The sequence below is a fragment of the Zonotrichia albicollis genome, chromosome 25, assembly GCF_047830755.1.
Source record: "Zonotrichia albicollis isolate bZonAlb1 chromosome 25, bZonAlb1.hap1, whole genome shotgun sequence".
NCBI lineage: Eukaryota > Metazoa > Chordata > Aves > Passeriformes > Passerellidae > Zonotrichia > Zonotrichia albicollis.
Genome location: NC_133843.1, coordinates 1,597,998 through 1,619,176, shown reverse-complemented (window position 1 = coordinate 1,619,176; position 21,179 = coordinate 1,597,998). Strand labels below are relative to the sequence as shown.

General features: G+C 44.9%; 1 protein-coding gene across 1 annotated transcript; it reads left to right on the top strand.

Moving 5' to 3' along the window:
• The first annotated feature begins 226 nt into the window (after positions 1-226).
• MXRA8 (matrix remodeling associated 8) lies at positions 227-19,819 on the top strand. The gene is made up of 10 exons (XM_074558445.1): positions 227-438; positions 6,933-6,953; positions 8,243-8,554; positions 9,176-9,277; positions 11,861-12,307; positions 16,217-16,375; positions 17,349-17,379; positions 17,880-17,956; positions 18,770-18,847; positions 19,481-19,819. Exons 1-10 carry the CDS (start codon positions 390-392, stop codon positions 19,504-19,506), a joined length of 1,302 nt encoding a protein of 433 aa, XP_074414546.1. The 5' UTR covers positions 227-389; the 3' UTR covers positions 19,507-19,819.
• Positions 19,820-21,179: the final 1,360 nt, after the last annotated feature.

The window sequence follows — 21,179 nt, the reverse complement described above, 5'->3', positions numbered from 1 at the left end:
GGCTGTCTTTGGAGGCTGGAGCTGGAAGTAAAACCATATGAAGACATCAAAACCCCACTGAAGGCAGCAGCAGCACAAACCCGGTGCGGAGCAGCGTCAGACAAAGGCAGCAACAGCTGGATCCAGTAAAGCAGCAGGAAAATCGGTTCCATCCCCAGGGGGAGGGAGAAGGGATTTGTTTTGTGGGTTTGATGTCAGAGTGAGGGAGGGATCTGCAGAAAGTGCTGGGGAAGGGAAGGAGGTGCGGTAAAAAACTGCTCGATCTGGGGATGCAAACCCATGAGCTCATCGTGTTTTCCAGTCACAGAAAAGAAAGTTAAAGGAAAAAAGAAAAGTCCTGAACTTGTTTTTTGAGAGAGGCGAAAACTCCCGAGGAGCCGAAGGAAGAAATGGAGCAGCTTTTGAAACTCCTCCTGTGGCAGATTCTGCTTCAGCAAAGTAAGCCCTGAGCTGCTGCTGCGCTGTTATTTGTTTTTATTTCAGATTTACAAGATTTTGAGGTGTTATCTTTGTGAGATTTTGTTCGGATTCCTAAATTTGCTCTGTTTTCATCTGGGCATGGGAGGGAGTTGAAAGTTTCCTCTCTGCACTTTTTGGGGAGAGAATGGAAAAATGTTTGAGGTTGTTGGAGCTCTGTTCAGCATGTTTGTGCAATTTTGTTTTTCCTATCAGCAAATTCAAACCCAACAAGCTTGGCTGTGAGCACAGCAAAGCTTTCAGAGTCAGATTTATAGATTTAGCATTATTTCATTTAAATTTGAAGAAGCAGAAACAGCTTGGGGGGGGTGTGAGAGGGTTCAGAACAAGGGGGAAAAAAGAATTTGTGGTTTTTGGGTTTCTTTTCCTCTTGTCAGCACAAAGACACGCACAGAGTTCACTTGTGTTCGAGAAAGGAGTAGGAAATGAGAATATTTTGCGGGCTGGTGCCCCTGTGATTTCCCAGCCGTTTTTAAAAGCTGTGGCTGCCACCTGAGCCCCTCAGCTGCTCAGCACTGGGGTGGAATCAGGTGAGGAATTCTCCCTTTGCTCCCTCATTAATCCACTTTCTATGTCACCGGGCATTTCTGCAATGCCCTGGGGCAAGGCTGAGGAGCTGGCAAGGAATGGGTTCAGTCAGAGGGACAAAAGGCTCAGAAATCCGGGCTGTGGGATGGGTTAGAGAGGAGGATGAGGAGGGGAAGAAACCGGAGGTGCCACCTGAGCAGGGATGGTCTCTGACACAGCTTCAGGTGCATTTTGGATTTATTGGGGTGCACTCTGAGGTTTGACCCCACAAAAATCAGGTTTATAACTCGCTAACGAGGATGAGGAGGGGGAAATCTGTGATCCCTCCTGCACAGGAATCAGGTGAGGAATTCTCCTTTTGCTCCCTCATTAATCCATTTTCCATGTCACCAGGCATTTCTGCAATGCCCCAGGGCAAGGCTGAGGAGCTGGCAGGGGACAAAGGGTTAAAGTGTCTCAGAAACCTGGGGTGCGGGGTGGGTTAGAGAGGAGGATGAGGAGAAGGAGAAGAAGCCGGAGGTGCCACCTGAGCAGGGATGGTCTCTGACACAACTTCAGGAGCATTTTGGATTTATTGGGGTGCACTCTGAGGTTTCAGCCCACACAAATCAGGTTTATAACTCGATCATGAGGATGAGGAGGGGGAAATCTGTGATCCCTCCTGCACAGGAACCAGGTGAGGAATCAGGTGAGGAGTTCTCCCTTTGCTCCCTCATTAATCCATTTTCTATGTCACCAGGCATTCCTGCAATGCCCCGGGGCAAGGCTGAGGAGCTGGCAAGGGACAAAGGGTTAAAGTGTCTCAGAAACCTGGGGTGTGGGGTGGGTTAGAGAGGAGGAGAAGAAGCCAGAGGTGCCACCTGAGCAGGGATGGTCTCTGACACAGCTTCAGGTGCATTTTGGATTTATTGGGGCGCACTCTGAGGTTTGAGCCCACACAAATCAGGTTTATAACTCGATCATGAGGATGAGGAGGGGGAAATCTGTGATCCCTCCTGCACAGGAACCAGGTGAGGAATCAGGTGAGGAATTCTCCCTTTGCTCCCTCATTAATCCATTTTCTATGTCACCAGGCATTCCTGCAATGCCCCAGGGCAAGGCTGAGGAGCTGGCAGGGGATGGGATCAGTCAGAGGGACAAAAGGCTCAGAAATCCGGGCTGCGGGGTGGGTTAGAGAGGAGGAGGATGATGATGGTGAGGAGGAGAACCCACAGCTGTGCGCTCCAGAAGCTCCAACCAGCCCAGTGAGTCCCAGTGGGGTTTGGCAGGGCAGGAAGAGCAGGTTGGGCTGGGCTGCTGCAGAGCCGGAGGTGCCACCTGAGGTGTTAGAGATATATAAATATAAATATATATATATCAGCACAGATTTCCTCACGGCACAGATTTTCCCCCTCCCCATTCTTGTTATTGATATATATTTTTTTTTTTAATATATACATATATAAATAAACATAATATATAAATATATATCAATTATATGTTATATATAAAATATGTGTAATACATTAAAAATATAATCTATATAATATATAAATACATAATATAAAATATATCACTCAATTATATATACATATATACATATACAATATAAAATATATAACTCAATTATATAAAAATATAATATATATAATATATAATATATATGTAATATATATTATATATTATATATTATATATTATATATTATATAGACTATATACTATATATAGTATATAAAATATATAATACAAAAATATAGAAATTGTATCTATAATATATAAAAATAACTGTTATATATATTATATATATAAATCTATAATATAGAAATATATGTCACTCAATTATATATATAATATAAATATATAAAAATATAAATATATAAATATGTGTTAATAATAATAATAATAATAATAATAATAATAATAATAATAATAATAATAGATAGATAGATTTATAGATAGATAACGAGGATGGGGAGGGGGAAATCTGTGCTCTGAGGAAATCCGTGCCCCCTCCTGCACAGCAATCCCTCCCTCAAGTGTCAATGTCCCAGCTCCGTGTTTGGAATGGCTCAACAAAACCGTCCCGCGGGCCTGCAGCCAAGGGAAGCTCACAGGGCAGGGCAGGATTCCTAAAGTCAAAACTCTGCAAAAATCCCAGAAAAGCTGGGCCAGATCTGTGAGGGATCCTGACTGTGCCCCAGCTGGGGATTGGCTCCTTGCACATGTGACAAACGCCAATCACTTGTTTTTAAGATTTTAAAAGTTAATTAGTAATGAAATGGTTTAAAATAGTAATGCAATTAGAGTAATAATAATTTGGACAATTTGAATTAGGACAATATGAGACAATAGAGACAAAGATTTATGGGCGTTTGGGTACCTTTTTCTGGGCAGAACAAGCCCGAAAAAGGACCCAGATTAACACAGGATTAACCCTTAAAAACAACAGCCTGTTGCATATTCATGCACCTCTTTAGCGATGCGTAAATTCCATTTAAATACAGGATTCTCTCTGGTCAGTGTCAGCTTCTTCCTTCCAATCCTAGCAGCGCCTTTGAGGCGGGAAGAAGTTCATTTCTTCTGATAATGGAGCAAAAAATTCTCTTTTTCTGAAAGATTCTGGTGTCCTGTGGCTGCTATCTCCCCGCAATCCTTTCTTTTAAAAAAGTATCCTACATAGCATCGTTTCTATTTTAACATTTTTTATAACCTAAAACTATATTTACCCCACTACTCAAGAGAATCAACACAGCATCACTTTCTAACACAACACATATAACATTCACTTTAATATTTGCCAAAAGCCGATAATAAAATGCACATTTTTCACACACAGCCGCAAGGATTCTCCTTTCTGCAGAGGCAGCGCATTCCTGCTCTCTGCGTGTTCCTACCTGCAGGGAGGGCAGCAATTGCTGGGGCTGGTTTGGTGTTTCAGGGCTCTGGAATCCTTTTGGGAAGTGGCAGAGCCTGCTGCTTCCCAGGAAGCCTTTAAAAAATAAACAAACACCGAGATTTAGAGAAGAAAAAAAAAAAAAAAATCCCATTTCAAAGCCTGGCTTTGAGGGGAAATTCAGTTTTACTGAGAAGTCTTGCAGGCTGGGCTGGGAGCAGTTTGGGATCAGCTGTTTGCTCACCACATCTCCCTTCCAGATGAGCCCAGATGTTTCTCCTGGTCATTGCTCAGTGATTTTAAAAAACCTGGGCTCATTTATGTCCCCAAAAAATCCATCAGGGCCTCTCAGCCCACCCAAAGAAAATGGAGCCCCTGCCACCCCCAGAGGGTTTGGGGACAGCGTGGTGTCACTGGCTGCTCCTTTTGCCATAATTTTTTAATAATTTACACGTAATTGTGTAATGACCCCACAGAGACCATCAAACCCTCTACAAACACAGGGATTTGGGGAGAAATGAGGGATTTGGCACCCACAGATTTGGGGGAGAGCTTTTCCTGTGTCCCAGGAGGGAATTCAGCCCAGCATTGTCCAGACAGGGCTCAGGGGACAATTTTCTGTCCTTGCCCCGCTCCAGGGAGCTCTGAGCATGTCACGCATCTTTCACAGCCCCAGCCTTTTGCTCCTAGTTTGCCCACAGGGGTTTTTTGGGTTCTTTTTGGGTTTTTTGGGGGTTTTTTTTGTGGCTTAATTCTTCACATGAAAAATGGATGGGATTCAAGAAGTGAGAGCTGGCTCTGACTTTTACAAGGGATTAAGAAATCGTTTTCCAGGCTGCTTTCCTCTTTTTTACTGCGGGACCACAGGGTATCTCTGGGATCCTGCTGAGTCAGCACAGGGCACAGAACAAATTGGCTTTTGTTGGGTTTTTTTGTTGGAGTTTTTTTTGTGTGGTTACATCACCCAGAGAAGACAAAGTGATTCTCCATCCCATGGAACTTGAAGGAAATTTCAAGGAAAGGAAATGGGAAATGGGAAATGGGAAATTTCAAGGAAAGGAAATGGAAAGGAAATGGAAAAAAAATGGAAAGGAAATGGAAAAGGAAAGGAAAGGAAATTTCAAGGAAAGGAAAGGAAATTTCAAGGAAAGGAAAGGAAATTTCAAGGAAAGGAAATTTCAAGGAAAGGAAATTTCAAGGAAATTTCAAGGAAAGGAAATTTCAAGGAAATTTCAAGGAAAGGAAATTTCAAGGAAAGGAAATTTCAAGGAAAGGAAATTTCAAGGAAAGGAAAGGAAATTTCAAGGAAAGGAAATTTCAAGGAAAGGAAATTTCAAGGAAAGGAAAGGAAAGGAAATTTCAAGGAAAGGAAAGGAAATTTCAAGGAAAGGAAAGGAAATTTCAAGGAAAGGAAATTTCAAGGAAAGGAAATTTCAAGGAAAGGAAATTTCAAGGAAATTTCAAGGAAATTTCAAGGAAATTTCAAGGAAATTTCAAGGAAAGGAAAGGAAAGGAAAGGAAAGGGGAGAAGGAAAGGGGAGAAGGAAAGGGGAGAAGGAAAAGGGAGAAGGAAAAGGGAGAAGGAAAAGGGAGAAGGAAAAGGGAGAAGGAAAAGGGAGAAGGAAAAGGGAGAAGGAAAAGGGAGAAGGAAAAGGGAGAAGGAAAAGGGAGAAGGAAAAGGGAGAAGGAAAAGGAAATTCCTTGCCCTGGCAGGTGGAGGTGCAGGGCTCCAAAAAGGTGCAGAAGCAGGTGCTGATGTGAGCTCAGAGCTTTTTGGATTTCCAGTGCTGCATTCCTGAATATTGTGGTCAATTCCATGCTCCGTGTTTTTCCCATTAGCAGAGCAGTAAATGCCTTCATTCCTCTGTCTCAGCCAGCAGAGGATGTTTCTGCCCCACCAAATCAATTTGTCCTTGGGGCAGGGCTTGGAAGCAGCTCAGACACATTCCCCAGCTCCCAAATCGCCGTTTATGTCGCGACATTGTCGCCTGGCCCCGGGGCGAAAAACACCCGTTCACAGGACATTACCCGGACACCGATCTTTCCTGGCTGATTTGGTGCTGTGGAAGGGATTTTTAAATAATTCTTTTGTTTTTCTAAGTCCTGGCTTGCAGCTGACACATTTTGCAGCCTGTCACGAGAAACAATTAAATGATGGAATTGTGATGTCTCTTATAGACAGAGAGCACAGACCTTGTCCAAGGTTTCATTTTTCTCTTTGTGATGCTGAGATTTTAAATGTAAGGAAAAAACCCTCCTCTTTGAAGTGCCTTTTTAAGGAAAAGGCGCTTTTCCTCCTATTTTAAGGAAAAACCCTCCTATTTGAAGTGCCTTTGAGCTGGCAGTTCAACAGAGAGCGCTGCTCCTTTTTTGTTCTCTGCTGCCCGGTGCTTTGTGATAGAAAAAGAGGAAAAATAAAATTAATTCTCAGCACTTGGGGGTGTGTTAAAATACCCCCAGTCTGGAGTTGAATTTGAAATTAATAAATTCCGGGGCTGAAAAAAAAATAAAATAAAAATACAGTCTTTGTCTGGAGGACTTTGCGCCTCTGACATTAGCAGGACAAAACCTCCTGTGATTTTTGATGGCTTTGGCTGGGTGGGGAGATGAATGGTGGTGTTGTGTTGGGAATATCCAAATCCTGATGCCAGCAGACCTTCTGGACCCTTCCCACACGAGGAGCAGGAGGGGCTGGAGCAGAGAAATGCAGAATCAGAGGAATTGGTTCAATTCTGGCAAAGTTCCTCAGAATCAGAGGAATTGGATAATCTCTGGCAGAGTTCCTCCTGTGTGGATCAGAGTTGTGTGGGTTGGAGGGAGCTGCTGCGTCCACAGCATCCCAGAATTAATTAACTGTGACACAGAATTAATTAACTGTGCAGACAAAGAGTGTGGCTGGAGTGGGAAATGGATGTAAACATCCAGATGTAAACATCAGCATTAGCAGGGAAGGGGAAATAGGTGGGGCAATAATAGAGGTGGCTGCTGGAGTGTGTTTGTGGCTTTTTTATCATTTTGTTGTCGGTGACATTCTTTATTTTCTGCTTTTTGCAGGTTCTGTGTGCTCATATTCAGGTGAGTGGCATCTCTGGAAATCTGCCAGGTTTTGTGATTATGAGAGGAGAGAGAGGGCACTGATTCCATGGCTTTCATTCCTAAATTCCATGGATTATCCATCCCATGCACTGGTGTCCCTAAACCTGCATTAAATTTGGGCTCAGGATTAGGAAGGGTGGGTAGGACAGCTCGAGTGTGCAATGCTGATAAAAGACATGAATGAAATCTGTCTGATAAAGTTTTATTTATTAGGGAAAGGTCCTTCGCCCTGAGGGGGCACTGCCCAGGCTTCTCCAGGAGAAGTTGGATCCCTCCCGGGATGCACAGGGTGGGATTGTTGGGGTTCCTGTGCAGGGATAGGATTGGGTCAGAGACTTCTGGGTCCCTTCCAGCTCAGGATTCTTTGATTCTCCATGGCAGTGCCCCATGCTGGTCTTGAAACCGAATCAAAAACCGCGCAGAGATTCCAGCAGCTCCTTCCCACCCCATTAACTCCAAGAGCTCCAGGATGGCACTCTCAGGGATGCACAGAGTGGGGTTATTGGGGTTCCTGTGCAGGGATAAGATTGGATCAGAGATTCTGTGGGTCCCTTCCAGCTCAGGATTCTCCATGACATCGCTCCATGCTGAATCAAAAACCGCGCAGAGATTCCAGCAGCTCCTTCCCACCCCATTAACTCCATCACCCCACAACTCATTTTCCTGCTGTTTTTCCCAGTCCCAGCTGATGCCTCCAACCCCTCCAGCAGCGTGGTGGTGTCGGTGCTGAACATCAGCGCAGCCCTGGGCTCGCAGGCCGTGCTGCCCTGCAAGAGCCACCGCATGGTGTGGACCTGGCCATGGTCCAAGAGCTCCACCAGCCCCAAGAGCTCCAGGAGCAGTTGGATCCCTCTCAGGGGTGCACGGAGTGGAGTTGTTGGGGTTTCTGTGCAGGGATAGGATTGGATCAGAGATTTCTGGGTCCCTTCCAGCTCAGGATTCTTTGATTCTCCATGGCAGTGCCCCATGCTGGTCTTGAAACCGAATCAAAAACCGTGCAGAGATTCCAGCAGCTTCTTCCCACTCCATTAACTCCATGGTCCAAGAGCTCCAGGATGGCACTCTCAGGGATGCACAGAGTGGGGTTGTTGGGGTTCCTGTGCAGGGATAAGATTGGATCAGAGATTTCTGGGTCCCTCCCTTCCAGCTCAGGACTCTCCATGACATCGCTCCATGCCGAATCAAAAACCGTGCAGAAATTCCAGCAGCTCCTTCCCACCCCATTAACTCCATAACCCCACAACTCATTTTCCTGCTGTTTTTCCCAGTCCCAGCTGACGCCTCCAACCCCTCCAGCAGCGTGGTGGTGTCGGTGCTGAACATCAGCGCAGCCCTGGGCTCGCAGGCCGTGCTGCCCTGCAAGAGCCACCGCATGGTGTGGACCCAGGACCGCCTGAACGACCGGCAGCGCGTGGTGCACTGGGACCTGCTCAGCTCCTACTTTGGGGACGGCAGGATGGAGAGGCTCTGCGACATGTACTCGGCTGGGGACCAGCGTGTCTACAGCTCCTACAACCAGGGCAGGATCCTCATGCCCGAGAATGCCTTTGCAGATGGGAATTTCTCGCTGGTGATCAAAGGTGGCGAGGGTTTTTCGCCCCCCTTTCGATGGGTTTTGGTGGGAATGGGTGGTTCATAGGATGGTTTTTGATAAACAGGTGATTGAGGTGTTAGGGCATGGGTTGGGCTTGATGGTCTCTAATGTCTTTTCCAACTGCGTCATTCTGTGAATTCTGTGAATATCAGGTTAAAAAGTCAAATTTTCAGGAGGAATTTTAGGGTTTGGAACTGCCCAGGGAAGTAGAGGAGACCCCGTCGCTGGTCTGGGAGCAATTTTAGGTGTTCCTGGCTGTCCTTGACATTTGGAATTCAGGGTTTGGGAGCAATCTCAGTGCACTGGTTTTGGTGGGAATGGGTGGTTCGCAGCATGTTTTTGATAAAGGGTTTGTGGTTTTATTGAGGTGTTAGGGCATGGGTTGGACTTGATGGTCTCTAAGGTCTCTTCCAACCTGGTCATTCTGTGAATTCTGTGGGTACCAGGTTAATAAGTTGAATTCTCAGGGGTGAATTTTAGGGTTTGGAAGGAACTGCCCAGGGAGATGGGGGAGTCCCCATCCCTGAATTTCTCTCTCTGCAAATGACACAAATCATCATTGTCTCAGTATAAACCACTGAATTCCCCTCTTTTCCCTGCTCTCCAGGTGTGGCAGAGAGTGATGCAGGCATCTATTCCTGCAACCTTCACCACCACTACTGCCACTTGTATGAGACCGTGAAAGTCCAGCTGGTCATCGCCAAGAGAGGTGGGTGCGGGGACAGCTCTGGTTTTACAGGTGCCACAGGAGGCTTGGGAAGCAGCAGCAGGAAAACCTGGTGCTCCCTGGGCTGTTTGCTGCCTGCTTCGCTGGTTTTCAGAGGGTTTATTTACAAAAATCTCATTTTCCTTGGCCTGCTCAGCCCAGTGTTTGCTCTTGGCCATTACCAAACTGTCCCTGCTGTAGCAGCAGCACATCCCTGGTGACAATTCCCCTCCTAGTGACAGTCCCACCCTGGTGACAATCCCACCCTGGTGACAATCCCACCCTGGTGACAATCCCACCCTGGTGACAATCCCCACCCTCATCCCAGCCACAAGCACCAGCCTGTTCTCTTCCTGCTAAGCTTATCCTATCCATTCTGTACTTAAACCCCACCCCACCTTAAGCCCAGCTCTAACATCCAGCTGTTGGCAGCTGCAGGGAGTCCCAGCCACCCACACAGGCACCCCTGAAAAATCCATTTAAACCTCTGGGTGACACCAGTGGAGCTGCTGGGCTGGGAGTGCATCTCCTCTGCTGCAATAAAAACGCCCTGAGAGCCCCGAGCTGCTCCTCTGTGCTCTGGCTTCCTCTGTTATTCCTTTTTCAAGAGCCAAAATCAGAGCAGCTCCTCCAGTAATTAGGGCCTTTGTGGGTAGGAAAGCATTTCCTGCTCAGGGGATTGGGATGAGGATCCTCGTTCCATTCTTAGCCTGTGGAGGGAATTTGCTTCCTGCTCTCTGAAGCAGGAGATTAACTCTGAGTTAGGAGGAGGAGAAAGTGGCCTTGGCTCATGAAATGGCCAAGGATGTTAGAGGATAAAGGTTTTTTTTTTTACTAATAGCTGAAATAAATGTGAAAAAGCCAGGGGTGTTAATGTTAGTGCATGTTCAGGCTGTGCCATGTGGCACTTTTAAGATTTTGACCTTTTAAGATTTTGGGAGGGGGTGTGTTATAGGATTCCAATCTTGGGGAGTTTTAGGATTTCATGAGAGCAATCTCAGGTGTCTCTGGGAGTCCTTGACACTTGGAATTCAGAATTCCAGGGTGTGGGAGCAATCTCAGGTGTCTCTGGCTGTCCTTGACACTCTGTGTTGAGTAGGAATTTTGCATTGCCTGCATCCACACATGCAACAGCAAATTGGCCTAAAATGTTGCTGATTTTTGCCAAGAAAAGGAAACCTGGGTGGTGCCTCAGGTTTTGGCTTTTTTATTTTTCACATTCTGTGCTGCTTTAGTGTGTGGGTCTGGGTTCACATTATGGGATGGTGAGCTCTGCACAGAGCAGGGACACAAAACTATTCCTGCTCCAGCTGGGCACCAAGGACAAATGATCCAAATCTCAGCCCAGGAGCACAAACCCCGTGGGCTGGAGAGAGAAAAACAGGGATGGGACTGCCTGGGCTAAAGCTGGAATGGGACAATTCACTCCAAGATGCAAATGGAGCGGAACTTATAATTTTGTGACCAATCATCCATTTCTTGGGACCATTTTGGTTCATCTTGGGTGCAGCCCTGGCCGGGCTCTTGTGCTGCCCAAGGTGGATCCATTGAGGAGAAACTTTTCATAAATCCCTGCTTTATTCTTTAACTCTGTCCAGTCTCTGTTCTAGACCAGCTTTCAGAAGGCATCCCTCCAAATATTTCCAAGAAGCTGCTGCTCAGGTTGAAGTGTGTTTTCCTCTCCCCATCTCCCAGATTTTTCCTTCTTTTTCTCTGTAGTGAAGCCAACCCCTTTTAAGGTTGTGTCCCTCACCAGATGAGGCTCTTGTGCTGCCCGAGGTGGCTCCATGGAGAAGATCCTTTTCATAAATCTCTGCTTTATTCTTTAAATCTGTCTAGTCTGTTCTTTTTCAAATCTGTCTAGGTCAGCCTTCACAAAGCATCACAGGAAGGAAACTTAAGTAGATTTTGTGGGGGAAAAAAAGGACAAGTGGGGCAAAACTGGTGGAGAGAACCCATTCCAAGCTGTGTTCTCCAGCAGATGAGGAGGCCACGCTCTTGTGCTGCCCAAGGAGGAAATCCTTGTAATAAATCTCTACTTTATTCTGTAACTCTGCCCAGCCTCTGTTCTAGGTCAACCTACACAAAACATCACAGGAGGAAAACTTAATTATGTGGGAAAACCAGGATGGGTGGGACGAAACTGGTGGAGCAGACCCATTCCAAGCTGTGTTCTCCAGCAGGCGAGGAGGCCATGCTCTTGTGCTGCCTGAGGAGGAAATCCTTGCAATAAATCTCTACTTTATTCTGTAACTCTGCCCAGCCTCTGTTCTAGGTCAACCTACACAAAACATCACAGGAGGAAAACTTAATTATGTGGGAAAACCAGGATGGGTGGGACAAAACTGGCGGAGCAAAGCCATTCCAAGTTGTGTTCTCCAGCAGGCGAGGAGGCCACGCTCTTGTGCTGCCCGAGGAGGAAATCCTTGTAATGAATCTCTACTTTATTCTGTAACTCTGCCCAGCCTCTGTTCTAGGTCAACCTACACAAAACATCACAGGAGGAAAACTTAATTATGTGGGAAAACCAGGATGGGTGGGACAAAACTGGTGGAGCAAACCCATTCCAAGCTGTGTTCCCTGCAGACGAGGAGCCCAGCGAGTACTGGGACGGCGAGAAGCCGGTGCTGGTGGCCCCGGAGGGCAGCACGGTGACGCTGCCGTGCGTGAACCGCCAGCACATCTGGACGGAGCGGCACAGCGAGGAGGAGCAGCAGGTGGTGCACTGGGACCGGCAGCCCCCGGGCGTGCCCCAGGACCGCGCCGACCGCCTGGTGGATCTGTACGCGTCCGGCGAGCGCCGCTCCTACGGGCCCCAGTTCCTGAGGCAGAAGATGAACGTGAGCCGCGGAGCCTTCGGCCTCGGGGACTTCTCGCTGCGCATCTCGCGCCTGGAGAGCGCCGACGAGGGCACCTACTCGTGCCACCTGCACCACCACTACTGCGGGCTGCACGAGCGCAGGATCTACCACCTGGCCGTCACCGAGCCGCAGAGGGACAGCAGGGGCGTCAACGTCACGGTGCCTGCTGCAGGTGAGTGGTGTTCCTGTAGCTTCCTGTAGAGATGGGAACTGAAGGTGGAGAACATCATGGTCCCTGCAGGTCCTTGCAGGTGAATGGTCCCATCAGGTCCCTGCTGCAGGTGAGTGGTGTTCCTGTAGAGATGGGAACTGAAGGTGGAGAACATCACGGTCCCTGCAGGTCCCTGCAGGTGAGTGGTCCCTGCTGTCCCTGTAGAGATGGGCACTGCTGCAGTCATCACATTAATTTAAAGGCATCCTGTGGGTTCTCAACTTGCTTTTCCTGCCTCTGTTGAGGTTGGGATTGAAGGCATTTGAGACCATGGTTTGTGTTCAGACTCAGGTGTTTTATTATTTCTTATCTGTGTTATGGCCTCACAACCATGAGTTCTCCAGTATTTCACTAACAAGGCACAAAATGGGCACTATCTCTTCTTACAAGGCCTTTTAAGGCTAAACTGTCCAATTAAGAAATGACACCTAAATTATTTTCACTTTTAACCCAATAACTAATCCCACTTTTAACCCAATAACTAATCCCACTTCTAACCCAATAACTAATCCCACTTTTAACCCAATAACTAATCCCACTTCTAACCCAATAACTAATCCCACTTTTAACCCAATAACTAATCCCACTTCTAACCCAATAACTAATCCCTTTTCTGCCCAATTACACAAAACCACCCAAACCCGTGGAGAAGAAGGAAGAAGAAGGTAAAGAAGAACAACCTGCCTCCACCCTAAATCCTCCATCTTGCTTCATATTTATTTCTATATTCTAAACCCCCAAACTCTCAGTTTTCCTCCCCGTGACATTACACATTTCTAACCAACTCCACACCCACAATTCCAGTGCTATAATTCCACTTTTGAACCCTTCTCCACAGCCCCAGGTCAATGCTGTGCTCTCCAGAGGTTCTGAGTGTGTCTGAACAGAAAGTTTGAATTTCTCAGCACCCAGGGTTCCAAGAGAATGGGACCACAATTGTACTAAGAAGGATTTTTTTGCTCAGATAAACATCAGAGGCTGTGAGATTTCCAAGAGCAAGCAGCCAACCACAGCTCAGGAGAGTCACAGGTTCTTCATTACCAGGCAATGTGGAGCTTTTAACCCAGTATTGCCACAGGATTTATTTTGCTTTTCTCACCCATCACCTTTCCTTAGTGCCCCAGGGCAGTTCTGCACTGCTGGCAGGCCCTGAGGCAAACAGCCTTTGGTTTGTATTTTTATATATTGTATTTTTATAGATTGTATTTTTATATTTTGTATTTTTATTTTTTTATATTTTTTCCCTTTTTATTGCCTCTCTTTCCCCCATGCTTATATGGAGGTGTGGGCAGGCGGTTGATGCAGCCCTGCCTTTACTCTCCCAAACTCTTCCCAGCAGAGTTTTTCAGTTTTTCTCCTTCTCTCCCCTTTGCACGGATGTTTGGGCTGTGCAAGGTGCCAGACCATGCAGAATCAACCACCAGGAATTTTCTTTCCTCCACCCTTCAGCTTTTCTATTTTTTTTTTTTTTTGTGTGTGTGTATGTGTGCCATAAACCAATTTTCATATTTTCCACTGCACTGAGCTATCATCTGTCAGCCTGTCCAAACTCAAAACCATCACACTTCGTTCAGGCAGAAAAAGAAAACAAAACCCCCAAGTTTAATATATTTTTTTTAAAGTCTTTTGGGTATAATTCCTTATTAACACTTTCAAATATTCATTGTGTTTTAATATTTATCGGCTGTATAATACAGAATTTTGATTAATTTCATACATTTTTAAATAGGTTTATTTTTAAATAGGTTTATTCTCCTGTAAGAAATTGGCCTTCTCAAGTCATAGAGACATAACCTTTTCCCCTGGGGCTAAAGTTGGTGTCCAGAAAATCCAGGCAGTGCTGAGAGGCGTGGCTGGAGACCAGAGCATCCAAATATCAGAGTTCCTGCACACAGCCCTTGAGCTTATCCACGGATGGAAGCCAGATTTTGTTTCCAGGGCAGATTCCCCAGTTATCAAATGGGACACATCCCATTGCCCAAAATTATTAAATCTCAGATTTCCACTCTTTGTTTTTGCAGCGTTCTCCTCAGTTTTGCCTGAAGTTTAAACCCAAGCTCTGTGGGAAAGCAAAAACCCAGGAATAGAAATCCCTGCGTTTGCTGTGGCACCATCTCATTATGGCAGCAATAGTGAGCCAGGGGTGGGACAGGGCAGAGCTGTCACATGTGCTGTTTGCAGCTTTGCAAGTGGCTTTCTCGGTTTGAATTGTTGTTCTTCAGCTTGGCAGGGTGGAAATCCCATGGTTTTTCCAGCTGTGTATGCAGGGAGAACTGGAAGTCCCAGTAAAATCAAAGTTCTCCTGGAGTGGAGCACTGGGCCACAAAAACAGAGCGCGCTGCTCTGTTGATTTTTGATTTCCATGTTGCTTTTTGATTTTCTAGGAGTGCTGTTGGCATTGGCAAACCATCAGCTCTGGTTTCAGAGTGTTTATTTCCACCCACTCTTGCTTGATTTAATTTGATTTTCGCTGGGTTGGTGTTTTTAAACATTGGAAAAAAACTGCCCAAAAACCTGGAGGCAGTCCCAGCGCTGCCAGAAGAATCAGGACACACCTGTGAAGGGTGCTGTGGCTTTTGGGGTATTTTTGAGATTTTATTTCCCCCATTTTTGCCCTTATTCCCCTCCGGGGAATAGTGAGAATTCCATCCTGTTCTTGCCTGGTTCTCTGTGAAAATTCCATGTATTGGGAATCTCTTCAGCTCAATTTTGAAGGAAAAATCCCTCTCCCCCAGCAGAGCCCTGTGGGATTCCATCCATGCCTTTGTCCATTCCTCCGACTGCTGCAAGCAGAGAAGTCACTTCCTCCTTACATGTGTAAAACATTGACCTATTTATTTGAGATCTACAAAAGAAAAAATGTTCCACATAAAAGTTCCGAGCTCCCCTTTCCTGTGCTGTGGAGCAGAAATCCTGCTGCACCCTCCAAAGGAATGGAATCTTGGCTTTCCTCTGCTTTTTTTTTTGGGGGGGGGTTATTTGTTTTATTGATTTTATTTCATTTCAAAGGAAGCTCATTTTTTTGGCTCTGAAAACTCTTCCCACTCCATAAATTACAGCCCTTGGCAAGGAGGGGCTGCTGGCTGGAGACAGAGCAGTTTGAGTTTGTGTTGAAAGGGCCCCAGAGCAGCATTTTGGGACCTTCTGGAAGGTTTGGGGCTGAAATTCCCCCCTGCAAGAACACTTGGGATCCTGTGGAACCCTGGGAATTGTGATAAATCGTAATTTAGGCACTGATTAATTCTTGCAATTCAGAATTTCTCCCTGAGCGTTCCCACCTGGCATTGTGGAACCTTCTGGAATGGTTTGGGGCTGAAATTCCCCCCTGCAAGAACACTCTGATGGCCAAGGATCCTCTTAAACCCTGGGAATTTTAATAAATCATAATTTAGGCACCTGGAAATGTGATAAATCATAATTTAGGCACTGATTAATTCTTGCAGTTCAGAATTCCTCCCTGAGCATTGTGGGACCCTCTGGAAGGTTTGGGGTTGGTTTTTCTCTGGAATTCTCTTTGCAAGAACACTCTGATGGTCGGGGATCACTGACCCCAGGGAAGTGATGTTGTTAAACCCTGGGAAGTGTGATAAATCATAATTTAGGCACTGGGAATTATAATAAATATTAATTTAGGCACTGATTAATTCTTGCAATTCAGAATTCCTCCCTGAGCATTGTGGGACCCTCTGGAAGGTTTGGGGCTGAAATTCCCTTTGCAAGAGCACTCTGATGGCCAGAAATCACTCATCTCAGGGAAGGGATCCTATTTTAAACCCTGGGGATTGTGATAATTCATAATTTAGGCACTGATTAATTCTTGCAATTTGGAATTCCCACCGGTGACCTCACTCCCAGTTCTCCTTCCCTCAGATCCCAACGTGGTCAGGGGCCACAATGTCATCAATGTCATCATCCCCGAGGGCAGGATGCACTTCTTCCAGCAGCTGGGCTACGTCCTGGCCACCCTGCTGCTCTTCCTCGTCCTCCTCATCATCGTGGCGCTCGTCACCCGCAGGCGCCGGCACAGAGGTGAGCCCAGGGAAATCCTGGGATAATTCCTGCAAGGAGCAGGGAGCCCCTCTGGAACAGCAGGGACCTGCCCAGGGGGAGGATTTAAAGGCTGGTTTGGTGTTAAAATATCCAGGCTTTGATTTTATGGAATTGCTTGGGCTGGAAAAGACCTCCAGGGTCATCAATGCAGGCTTTGCCTGAATCCCACTCATGATTTGCTGAGTTGCTCCACAGAAGGGAGAAGAAAAACCCTTCACAAATGGGATTTATCCTTTGGGAGCTCAGGTGTCCTGGTCCTTGCCCAGTGGGAGGATTTGCAGGGCTGGTGTGGTGTAAAAATGTCCAGGCCTTGATTTCATGGAGTTTGGGTTGGGAAAGACCTCCAACCTCGTCACCTCCAGGCTTTTGCTGAATCCCACTCATTATCCTTTTAGTTGCTCCACAGAAGAGAAGCAAAGCCCTTCACAAGTGGGATTTATCCCTTGGGAGCTCAGGTGTCCAGGATTTGCAGGGCTGATTTGGTGTAGAAATGTCCAGGCCTGGATGCCGTGGAGTTTGGGTTGGAAAAGACCTCCAGGGTCATCACATCCAGGCTTTGGCTGAGCCCCACTCCTGATTTGCTCCATGGAAGGGAGAAGAAAAGCCTTTCACAAGTGGGATTTATGCCTTGGGAACTCAGGGGTCCAGGATTTGCAGGTCTGATGTGGTGTAAAAATACCAGGCCTTGATTTCATGGAATTTTTGGGGTTTGAAAAAACCTCCAAGGTCATCACCTCCTGTAGAAGGGAGAAAAAAGCCCTTCACAAATGGGCTCAGGTGTCCCGGATTTGCAGGGCTGGTGTGGTTTAAAAATGTCCAGGTTTTGATTTTGTGAAGTTGTTGGGCTTGGAAACCCCACAGAACTGGTTTTTGGTGCCACTCAAAAACACCAGCCCCAGGAATGGGCCTGGACTGGCTGTGAGTGCTCATTCTGCTTTTTCCTCCTGCTCAGGTTATGAGTACAACGTGAAGAAATATGGAGAGTAAGTATAATCAATTTAAATATTATTTATTTGGTTTAGAATGCATTCAAGTGAAATAATTTAAATTTCCTCCTCAGCTAAGAGCCTAAACCAGCTGGAAACGTGGTTAGGAGGAGGAAGTAAAAGGAAAAAATTGTGGGGCTGATTTGTAATTGGATTTCCTCTTGTTGCTCTTTGGGATCTAATTGAGGGGTGAAGTTTCTGTGAGATGTTCTTGGGAGCTGGTGGGAAAGGAATAATGCACAGATCTGGGGGGAAATGGGGCCAAGATCATGGAGCCAGGCTCCTCCAGACTCTATTTTATGGGATTAAAGTGGAAAAAAAAAAGAAATTCCAGGATTGGCTGCCCATTGTTCTAAGATCAGGACAAACAAGTGGGGAAAAAATTTAAAATTAAATAAATTCTGTAAAGAATTAGAAAAGCTAAGAGGGAAAATGTGAAAGGAGCCAGATATTAAAAAATGAGACAATACCATTTTCCACCTTTATTCCCTTTTCAGGAAGGATGTGAACCTTAAAGAATTCACAGTGGACACAACAGATCTGACCCCACACAAAAGTGAAGACATCAGGCTGGGTAGGTATCCCTGGCACCAAACCAGGTCAGAATCCCTGGAAATCTGAAATTTCCAATGGATATTGGATATTGGGAGCGATTTAAGCCATTCTTTACCCTCTGAAAGTGGGGATGGACTTTATTTGACCAAAATTGGGTAAGGAGAAGTCCTGAGTTAGCTGAGTTCATTTTCTCCACCTTCTGTTCCCCAATAAAGGCAGAACCTTTAAAGAAAAAGCTGACAAACCCAAGAATTGCTGTAAAGGCCCCAGCAAACAAAAAAATTGGAAGTAAAGAAAGGAATTGCAGAGGGTGGGTTGCAAAAATCTAGGATTTTTTAACATAATAATAATAATATATATTTATATATTATATATCTATATATTATATATTATATATATTTATATATTATATATTAATCTATATTATACAATTATGTTGATTTTAATGGTTTAATACTATATTATAGTTTATTATAGTATATATCAATATATTAAATAATAATAATAATAATAATAATAATAATAATAATAATAATAATAATAATAATAATAATAATAATAGTAGCAACAACTCAGTCATCTCCAGGTGAGCTTTGAGGAGACAATCCAGAGCTGGAAAGATCTGTGAGCTGAAGTTTGCACAACTGATTCATGCCAGGGGCTAAAATGAGCTCAGAGCTGTTTTCCTGCTGAGTAACTGCACAAATAATTCCTAGAAATCATAGGTGCCAGGCCCAGAGCACAGCGAGGAAGGGCTGATCACCTCTGTGTTGCTCATCAAATCTTGATTTATTTTAATACCCTGTGTGAATTCTGCTCCTCCCTTGCACAGATTACAAAAACAACATCCTGAAGGAGAAGGCTGAGCAAGCCAGAAGCTGCCCAGCAAAGAACATTGATTTAGACAAAGGTAATCATCACTTTCTTCCCTTTAATTGCTGGCTGTTCTGATGGGAACAGCCCATCAGTGAGTGACCAAGCCATGACCAAAAGGGAATGAGAAATCTCATGGCAAAAGCAGGAATGAGAAGGCAGCTGCATTCCCATCCTTTCATCATGGAGCCACAAGATGCAAGCAGTGATTTGGCTTTTAAAAGCTTTGGGCATGGCACAAATTAGAAATTTTCTTGATTTCCACAAGATTTGGCTTTTAAAAGCCTCGGCCATGGCACGAATTGGGATTTTTCTTGCTTTCCACAAGATTTGGCTTTGGGCACGGCACAAATTGGGATTTTCCTTGTGATCAGCCCTGGGATTCCATGACTCGCCCCAGGGCAATGAGGATTTAATAAAAGGGGCTGAAATGACCCCAAATGGGGATGGAGAGCCCAGGAGCTGTCCCTGATGGAATTCTGGAATTTTCTCCTGCAGGGTGGCTCTGGGCAATAATTTACCCTCAATCTCTCTCACTGGGGGAGATTTTTGATATCAGGGTTCTGGGTGACTGCAAATGCTCACCCTATAAAAATCCATATTTTTGTGTTTCTTTGAATGGTTTTAAATCTCTCTCCAGGTGCTGACCCCGTTTTCCATTTGCTTTCAGATTTCAGGAAGGAATATTGTAAATGAAGATGCTCCCAAGCTGCTGGCTGGACCAGAAGCTTCCATCCAAGATAGATAATGTGGAAAAGAGATGGATTTTCTTATTTCCATCTCCCTCCAGCTCCCACAGAATTTTTTCCACATCCACTTTTTTCTTTTTTTTCTCCCCCACACAAGGGTGCAAATGCTTCATGGAAGAGTTAAACTGTCTTGTGTGCATTTATGGGGTTGGGTTGCCTTTTCTCCTTCCTCTGCTCTCCCAACCCTTCCTCCTTCTTCCCCTTTTCTCTCTTGACAATTATTGTTGGATTTTATGCATCAATGATTTTTATGAGCTGAATCAGCAGAGGTTTTGCTTTGATGTTTCAATGGCACAAGTCCTACAGCATTTCCATACTGTAGGAAATTCCACTTATAAGAATCACTACATCACCATACTGTGTTACATGTTTTTTAAACCCTAAAAACATTTCAATCTCGCTTATAGTTTCTATATTCTCAAAATCTTTTGCCAGGCAATCATATCTATAAGCCTTTCCTGTCTCATCCTCCCCAATATTTCCCCAGTCCTGATGAACAACTAAAATATTTGACACTGTCTCACTCATAATTCTTTGCACACATTGAATTATACAGGGTACTGCTACTAAAAACTCCAATAATTACTATCAGAATAATCAAGCCTATTTTACAGAGTTCCTAAGGTGCAAAAGCTCCAGCCCTCAAACAAAATTTTACCCTTAAATCCCCAAGTTTTGCCCCTAAACCCCCCAAAAACTGAACTAAAAAAAAATATCAAAATTTCTAATTAAAACCCCCAAATTTTGCCCCCAGAACGCTGAAATTTTGGTTCAAAATCCCCAAAATTTGATTGAAAAAAAATCAAAATTTTCACCTTCCAGGGTGAAAATCATCAAAATATTTTTGTGAGTTTTCTAATTTTGGGATTAATGCTGGTGAGTTTTCAGGGTTTAGTGTCTCATTTTGGGTCGAGAAATCTGTCCCAAACACTGGGGAGGACTCTGGAGCTGTTTGGGAACAGTTCTTTTTCTAAATTCTTTTGTGTTGGGATCAGAGGGTTGGCATTTGCTGGGGCAAAATAATTCTCTGCCTGTCCTGTATTTATTAAAGCAGCTGTTATATTCCAGGCTCCCTGCGAAAAACGCCAATCACTTGTTTTTAAAATTTTCAAAGTTTAATGGTAATAAAATGGTTATAAAAATAACCATTTAATTACTATTATATTGTACAATTAGAGTAATAATATTATACAATATTGTATAATACAATATACAATAAGATTGTATATTGTATAATACTCTATTATACAATTAAAGTAATAATAATTTAGACAATTTGAATTAGGATAACATGAGACAACAGAGACAAAGAGTTACGGACATCCAGGTACCATAAAAGGTACCCGAAAAAGGACCCACGTTAACAGAGGATTAACCCTTAAAAACAATAACCTGTTGTATATTCATACACCTCATACATGGTGCATAAATTCCATTCAAACACATTATTCTGTGTTTGAACGGAATTTATCTGTCTGTCCCGTATTTATTAAAGCAGCTGCCACATTCCGGCCTCCCCCTCCTCGTCGCACGGTTTGCGTGCGCAGATGTGGCCGCGCGGACGAATCGTGACACAAAGTAGTCCCGCTCGGTGCCGGGAGTGCGGAGGGCGAAAGCGCG